We start from the raw sequence: 8,589 nt of genomic DNA, 5'->3' as shown, positions 1-8,589 counted from the left end.
CTTTTCTTGTTGACTTGTCATACCTTTGCAGGAAGATTTAATTCTTAGGACTGGTGAGTTCACTGCTGCCAGTAACATTTAAACTTATTTTCTCAGAGAAGGCTGCCCAGAAAAGCTGCTGTAGTAAAATCTTCTAACATCATCCCCTTGTGAACATGGCTTTTTCATTCTTTTGAATTAAATCTCTAGATTTAAAACAACAGCAGATGACATGATGTACCAGTGATACCAGCAGCTGAGTAGATGGCATGCTGCTGGCAGGGACAGCTTGCCTTAGGACTGGTACTGATGCTTTGAGATTCTAGGCTGATGCAAGAGTTGTGTAGAAAGACAGAGTATTTCAAATTTTGTGCAGCTGCTTGACAAGTGTTACGGTAAAGTGAGAAGTCCGATTTCTTTGTATTCTGAATTAAGGTATGATGATATAAGAAAATTGCTCTATTGAGGGAGGATCAATAGTGGAACTGCTTCTTTTTGTATGGTCCTGCACAAATTCTCAACATAGAAACTGGGGAGCAGCATAGATTCCCCCTGCTTTTAACAATTCTTTAACAGTCTTGCGAAGTTGTTATTTATGAAAGCTTGGAATGCCACTTTAGCAATAAAAATAGCAGTACCAAGTCTTTATGGTGTCTCCTTGTCTTCACTTAAATGTTATTACTCATTCCAGAAAGTCAAACCACTTGTTAAAATCCTTTCAGTATCTTTTAAAGTGTCATGGTTTGATGGAGACTGTGTTCACCACAATGCAATAGAATTAGTAATCTCATTCCATGATTTTGGTACATTTTCCAAAATAAAGCTTTTTAGGCTCGATTTTGGGTTTACAGACCTCTTTCAGCTTTTACTTGTTCCCCAATTTTACTGCTTTTAGACTGCACTAATTCAATGTTTCCCTGTTAGCATACTAATATATACGTAAAATAGTGAGAGCCTTCCTATTAGGAGTAATGAAGAGACCTCAGTCCCTGCAAGTTTGTAGACAATTGAAAAGTTAATTTTTTTCCTCTGAAGAATCTTTCTTCTGGCCACTCTTACACCCATGTATCTAAGGTATAAAAGAAGAAAAGCTCTGTTAAAAAAAAAAATCTTCAGATTACCATAGGAAAGTCAACTACATGTCAGAGAACTAAGGAAAATAATTCTTCTTATACTGCAAATACAGTGTGTGTCTACAAACTGTTACAGGAACAAGTCAAATGAGAGAACCAAGTCTCTCTCATGTGAATTTATGCATAATTACAAAAAAATATGCAGCCTTTCATAGCACATGGAGAAAAACCAACCCTTGCAGCAAAGACTTTAATTTAAAGGTTTTAACTGCTTGCTATATTAAAGCAATTAGCTAAGAAACACTGAATGGAAATGATAATGGTAAGATGGCAATATTAGAAATATTTTAGTAAAAATTTAGGATTTTGATTAATTTAACTACTCTCAGAGGCCAAGTTTGCCATTTCTGTGACTGTCAAAAAAATGTTTATTCTTCCAGTCTGTGAAAAACAGGGCTATGCATAATCTGGATTCCAGTATCCAGTGCTAGTGAACAGCATTATGTATGGTCCCTGTTAGAAGTGTCAAAAAACAAAAATGGGAATTGGGAGGGCTGTCAATAACCTAATGAGTCAATTCTACAGTCATAATCTTATTTTCAGAGCTTTGACAAAATAGTGTTTTCTGTCTTAATTCTATCTTTTTCTTCTGATCCTGTCTTCTGCTGCAACTTATTATATTGTATCCTAAGGTTTGTGGCCTTTAGCTCTACTGGGATTACAGGAAAAATAAACAAAGGGTCAGAAAAAGAGGTTATGAAAACATTTGAGAAGACCAAACAAAACCAAAAGACATTAGTAAATCCAAGGGGAAAAAATAAATCAGATTACTTGGTATTTTACCACTTAGATTAGGATTACCCTGGACATCAGAAAAAGGCATCCAGACTCTTCAGCCAGAGGATGGTTGGTTACTGGAACAGGCTCCCCGGTGAAGTGGTCACAGCACCAAGCCTGTGAGAATACAAGGAGCATCTGGATGATGCTCTTAATCATATGATTTAGATGGTCCTGTGAGCAGGAGGGAGTTAGACTTGATGATCCTTATGGGTCCATCCCAACTTGATGATTCCATCTTTGACAGAGAAAAATCACTCCAGCTGGGAGTAGCGGCACAGAGAACTCAATTACAGAACCTTTATAAGTTACTTCAAACTTTATTCTGTGTTTCAGCTAAATCCAGCACACCAGTCACAGGAGATCAATGACAAATGCTGAGCAGCACATCTCACTAATGCAAATATGTGAAATGCTGGCCACTGTCTGTAGGTGATCTATTCAGCTGCTGGATCTAATTGTTTGTTTTAACTAAACCCATTTCCTGGTGTTCTGAAGTAAGTCCTCTCCTCCCTACTGAATCAATACTTCCTCAAAAGAAATTCTAATTGTTCTTCATTTGTTTGCTTTCTGTTTAGGCATGTTGTGTGTGGCACGATGCTACATAAAAACCCAGTTAAGTTATATACATTTTCACCCATGTGATTCTCATCACAAATTGTTCCCCATTTTTCCATGCCCTCAGGTGATGTAGCCCCATGCAATTATTCAGACTTTCATCCAGCAGTGCAGTTTCAGTAGTTTATTTTGAAAGTCTCTTAATACCTAGTTTAAAACAAGAGAACAAATTAAATGTAAAGTGTTCTTTATTAAATAACTCAAAAGGTAAAGCAAACTGTGCAGTTAAGAAAGACAACAATGTGGCCAAAGGATTTTTACAGCAGAAAACAAACAGCGGCAAATGAGCATTTCAGTCTAGCAGCCAAACTGTCCTCATTTTTATGGAGCTAATTTCGGTCTTCAAATTGTGACTTGTTTTTTAAAAGATATGCTGCTAGAAATTCAATGGGATTTGGCGGTCTGTAAAGAAAAAAAAGTAAATCAAAAGCAATTATTTTTTGTTATATGAAATAAGGTAGCTGAAGAACTAATCACCATCCCTTAAAAGAAACATAACTCCTCCCAAACACTTACAAGCATTGATTTAGGGATGACTGACTACCTAGAGTGACTCTGAATTTCCAGTTTATGTCTAATGAGAAAGTTTTTAAAAAGGGGTCTTAGTCTCTGTTGGTTCAATATTACTAAATTGCTATGGTTATATATCTAAACCAAGGGTATAGTCTGTAAGTATAAATACGGTATGTACACGATTAGATGTGACATGCATTTGCCTATTTCTTTGACTCATGCTATATAAAGTAAAACTGAATCTGTCAGTGCTTTTTTGCTTCATTTTCTTCAAGTGGTTATTGTGTAGCTTTGTGGATTAAAGTTGTTTTCATGGTTTCTGGCAACTGAAATGAACACAACAAAACTTTAAGTTTGAGAAGTGCTGTAACTTGCAAGTAGTCAATAATAAACACTTCTGATCACTGGCCTTAGTTTGTAATTTTTTTTTTAAAAAAAAAAAGCTCCTCCAGCTACAGTGCATGAATCCTGCTAATCTGGATTTTGTCCACAGAATAAATGACAAACTTAATTTTTCCACATTGGGTCAGACAAAAGGTCTGGCAGTGAGCAAATACACCTATAAAGAAGCATAAAAAAAAAAAAAAATCGAAGAAATGCACAGAGATATTTTTCTGAATCACCCTTTTGGCTCCCAAGCATGTACCAATTTCTGAGCTACCACCCTTAACAGTCTGGGTGGATTCCTCTACAGCTTTGACCAGTTGCCTCTTGAGCACAAATAAAACCTTAATGTCCTCAACCTAAGGCAAAAAAAATTATGTAGCTTAATTATGTGACCTGTGAAGGATCAGCTCCTTTTGTTCATTATAAATTTGCTACCTGTTTCACTTTATTTCATTATTGTATCAAAAGAGATAATAGTCCATCCCAACTCATCATCTCTACACTGTTGTGATTTAACAGATTCCTAATATATTCTCCCAGAGAAGTCTCTTTTCTAGATATCATCTATTCAAGTCACTCTGTAGACAGACAGTATTCCTTCTGACCACCTTGTCACTCTTCTTATTTTTTCACAATCTACCAGAATACAGGAGAGTTGGAATTACACATAATATTAAAAATACAAGAACATTATAAATTCAAATAATGACATAATGCTTGGTTTTTACCCCTTCAATTTCTAAGTACTACTATTCAGAATTTATTTTTTACTAGAGTAATGCATTGACATATATATGTAAGAGCTTAAAGATATGTTTTCATACGGGTAATTGTCAACTCAGAATCTAACATTTTGTCACTAGCATTTGTCACTACCCTCCTAGGTCTAAAATTTTCTGTTATTTGGATTCAATCTTTTGCTTTTTGCCATAGTTTCAATTTTTCATAGCAGTCTTGAGGGTTTTATGAAATTCCTGTGCAATTACTTGCAATTCATCAACTTAAAAAAACCAAACAAACAACAGAAACCAAAACACCTATACCTGGCCTGTAAAACTCAGTCTCATTAACAAATTTTATCAGCCTCTTCTTCAAATTGTTATAAATTATACTTTCCATGATTCTAGTGTTGATCTTATTTCACCATGAAAATTCACTATTTACTTCTACCCTCTATTTTGTCCACTAAGTTCTACATCCTTATAAAGACTTTTCCTTTAATCCCACAGCAACTAACTCTCTTTAAAAGCTTTTAGTGAATGGCTGTGTGAGAAACTGTTTGGAAATTTAAACAGGCTGTATCATCTGCATTCCTCTTTACATGTGCTTGGTGACTCCTTCAATAAACTCTAAGACACTTACAACACCCGACAAAAAATTGTGCTGACTCCTCCCAATTACTGGCTCACTATCCTGCATAATTTCTACTGAATTCCAGGCGTAGCCAACAGACGGAATGGGCTGTTCCCTGAATATTTTTATATTCCTTAGAAAAAGAACTTGGCATCCATTAGTTACTTTCCACTTTGATTTTAATCAGAAGATTATACAGCAGAGCTGATAGCTCAGTTTTCTCCCTCCCGAGGGGTTATTATGCTCCACTGAACAGCCAATTTGACCTGCCACTTTGATACTGTTGGATTTTATACCTACGCATTCCCCAACCTCTTCTATCAATGGTCCAGTTTCACTCACGTGATGAGTCCCCATAAAAAAAGCTTCTTCCATAATGAAGATTTAAATAAGTGAAAAAAAAAAAAAAGAATAAAGGAAAAAGGTAGCCTGTAACACAAGTATCCAGAGTGTAAGTGTGGGGTATGCACCTCACAGGTGTTTTATACTGTGTGCAGCAGAACTCCCACAGATGTCAGCTGAAGATCTGCACACTGCTCAGGTGTACACACAGGGTGGACCTTCCTAGGTGCCTGATTTTGCCTAATTAGCTGTCTGTACCCTGCAGTTCAAATTCACAACTCCTTTTGAACTTAAGACACTGCTGATGGTTGTTCTGACTGTAGGTGCCATGATGCCTTTATGGTCATCCATACCAGCTTTTGATTTTGTTATTTCAGTGAAATTGAGTGATGGTCACATGCAGTTCTACTTGCCACTAGCAAGGATACACTAAAAAGCTCAAAATTATTTTGGCTAAGATGAACAGCTGTTTGCTGTTATTGAAGGATACCCTTCTGCATTGACTGGTAAGAGATTTGGGGCACCTCGACAGCATAATCTTCACTCAGAGGATAAACTATCAGTTTGCTTCTTGCTGTGTTGACAGTGCAGGGTCAGCCTGACTTCTTGGAAAGCATTTTAATCTCCAACAAAGACGCATGTCAGGCCTGATTTGTCTTGCTTTCTTTCAAACGGCAAGAACTCTTTATAATTTCACACTACAAAAATCTTCAGAACTAGAACAACTTCTTGCCTTACTTTTATAAGGTGAATTACGTGATAAAATTAGTAACAAAAATAACCCCATGTTTCCCTCCAAAACTTTTGCAGTAGCACACCTCATTGGGGGATCATGAATTAAATGAATAACTCTTATCATGCCATATGCACCCAATAAACATGATAAGCACCTCACTGGGGAACACATCCTGCACAGCCAATCACAGTAATTTATAGGTTCATAAACCTGTTGTAACGACGTTCTTACAACTACCAGAACAACGTGTGCAACTACCAGAACCATGTGCCTGAAAGGTGACGTACTGCCCAAGTTTGAGACCTACATTTTGCCAAGAACAGAAGGAACACTGAAGCATCTTACCTCTCTTTTGCAAGAACAGCAAGTCCCTGTAGCAAGATAGGTACAACTGTCTGATCCAAGTAGGCACGTGTGGGTAACGACTGAAGATCAACCTTCTGCTTTGATGTTTTCTCCGCATTTAGTTTCTCATTTTCTACTATCCTCTGAAGTACAAAAGAAAAAGTGAATCCACATTGATAATAGCAGCCACATCTACTTTGGAAGTACAAAATACCCATCTCTATGCAATTCACTGGCAATAACTTCTTTACATCTTCTAAGAAAATTTAAGTGCATATTTTTCCTTGCACAAAAACCTAACCCAGAGGAGCCTTCTGTTAAATTCTTATGTCTTGGGGAAACAATGTTAGGAAGTCGACAGTTTTCTAAAACAGAAGACATCCAATCTGTATAATTATTGTTTCTGCTTTTGCATTCACAGATTTGAATTCTACACCACTAAGACACAAATGACTACTAACAAGAGCAGTTTCAATTACATGGTTCCTGTATGCATGTGCTTCTTATACAAAATGCTAAAAGCACAAGAAATTCAGGTGAACCCTGACAAAGGGGACTCTGCTAAAGTTGAATACTTTGGGACCATGCTCTATTCAAGTACTGATGGACACACTAAAGAAAATGCTTCCATGTGCTTTTTAGTCAAAAATCATCTTACACCATTAACTGTAGTTAAAAAATGATACCCTACCACTGCCAGGAAACCAAATGTATTTGACGCAAAGTACATGAATCTACTGATACAGGACCAACATATCTGGGGAGACAAGTCATGAAAGATGTTTAAGAATAGTTTCTGCAAAAGCTTAACACAGAGTAGGACCTCATAATGGAGGGAGACTGAAGGCTTTTGAAGGAATAATGCCATAGAGGTAGGATGGGACTGTCCTGCTCTACTCTGTGCTGGTGCAGCCTCACCTGTAATATTGTGTGCAGTTTTGGGCACACAAAAGCTATTAGAGAGCATCCAAAGGAGGGCTACTAAGATGGTGAAGAGTCTAGAGGGGAAGACATATGAGGAGCAGCTTGGAGGAGGAAGAGCATATAAGGAGGTCACTTGGTCTGTTCAGTCTGGAAGAGACTGAGGGGAGACCTCATTGCAGTCTACAACTTCCTCACATGGCAAAGCAGAGGGGCAGACACCAATGTCCTCTCTGGTGAATGGCACGAAGCTGTGATATGGAAGGGTTAGACTGGATTTTAGGAAAAGACTTTTCACCCAGCAAGTGGCTGAGCAATGAATCAGGCTCCCCAGGGAAGTGGTCACAGCCTCAAACCTGACAAAGTCCAAGAAGTGTTTTGACAATGCCCTCCGGCATATGATGTGATTCTTGGGGCTGTCCTGTGCGGTATCAGGAGCTAGACTTTGATGACTCTTGTGGGTTTCTTCCACCTCAGAATACCCTGTGATTCTATTACTCTAATCCACACTGTTACCAACAGCAAGAGAATGGACTGTATCTGCTCCTTCTCAGCATAAGTAATTTAAGATAGCTTGGATTATTCTGATGCAATTTTTCTATTGACAAGAATATGAAAAGAATCATTCCCTTTGATACTTCCACAGAAATACCATAAACTCCTTCTATTCCCCTCCCTGTAATAAAAGTCCAGATGGCTTTTTTTGCGGCATAATAGATTATACAAATGTATATATATCATAGATAGCGACAGAATAGATAATGATCATAAGATACTTAAACAAACCCACCATCTCATTAAAAGGTGCATTATTTACTTCAGAACCATTTAGTACAACGGAAGCAATATAAAAGAAAATATATACAGCCATTTATGCAAGGGACAGGTATCCATTGGCTTGATTTCCAGCTAACTTTCTTGGGAACATTACAATTGCTGAAGTGAGACTCAAGACTGAATGTTTTTATCCTTGATCAGGAATGTGACTTCCACTGTACTTTACAACAACAGCTTTGTTACCTCTACATTTTCAGTGAGACCGTATTCGGAATGCGGATTTTCTGGAACCTGTAAAATAACAGATGGTCAGCAAAGAGAAAATGCTCCTTTTATTCACGTAGCATTATACACATAAAATATTGCAATACCTGTGGCTGTCCCTCCATAATCTGTTCTCCCTCCATGATTTGAAAACTGGAATTTGCTGGACGTGCAGAAAATCTTGGAAAGCAATAAAAACACCGGTTAGCAGGTGAGATGGAGCCCAGTGTGAGTTAAGCGATAGTGCATCACTTGGTTACTAATGGTTACTAAGGCACAATTACGAGAGTGCAGAGAGAGTTCCTCTGCGCTCCCCCCGCGCCAAACTTGAACGCGTTTTTCCCACACGCAGAGCCGAGAAGTGCCTTAAGGTTCGGGGCAGGTCCCCCGAACAGAGCGGTACCAGGACTAGGAAACACAGCATTCATCCCCGCGGGAAGCCGG

General features: G+C 37.9%; 1 protein-coding gene across 1 annotated transcript; it reads right to left on the bottom strand.

Moving 5' to 3' along the window:
• Nucleotides 1-2,616: 2,616 nt before the first annotated feature.
• Nucleotides 2,617-8,382, bottom strand: DPY30 (dpy-30 histone methyltransferase complex regulatory subunit). The gene is made up of 4 exons (XM_008929788.2): nucleotides 8,253-8,382; nucleotides 8,125-8,172; nucleotides 6,184-6,326; nucleotides 2,617-2,909 (listed from the first exon to the last, which is right to left on the bottom strand). The coding sequence occupies exons 1-4, from the start codon at nucleotides 8,286-8,288 to the stop codon at nucleotides 2,837-2,839; spliced, it is 300 nt and encodes a 99-aa protein (XP_008928036.1). The 5' UTR covers nucleotides 8,289-8,382; the 3' UTR covers nucleotides 2,617-2,836.
• Between the last annotated feature and the right edge of the window lie 207 nt (nucleotides 8,383-8,589).

The sequence above is a fragment of the Manacus vitellinus genome, unplaced genomic scaffold (genome assembly GCF_001715985.3).
Source record: "Manacus vitellinus isolate BGI_N305 unplaced genomic scaffold, ASM171598v3 scaffold_8_pilon, whole genome shotgun sequence".
NCBI lineage: Eukaryota > Metazoa > Chordata > Aves > Passeriformes > Pipridae > Manacus > Manacus vitellinus.
The sequence above is the reverse complement of the archived record's forward strand: the minus strand, read 5'-3'. Positions and strand labels throughout refer to the sequence as shown.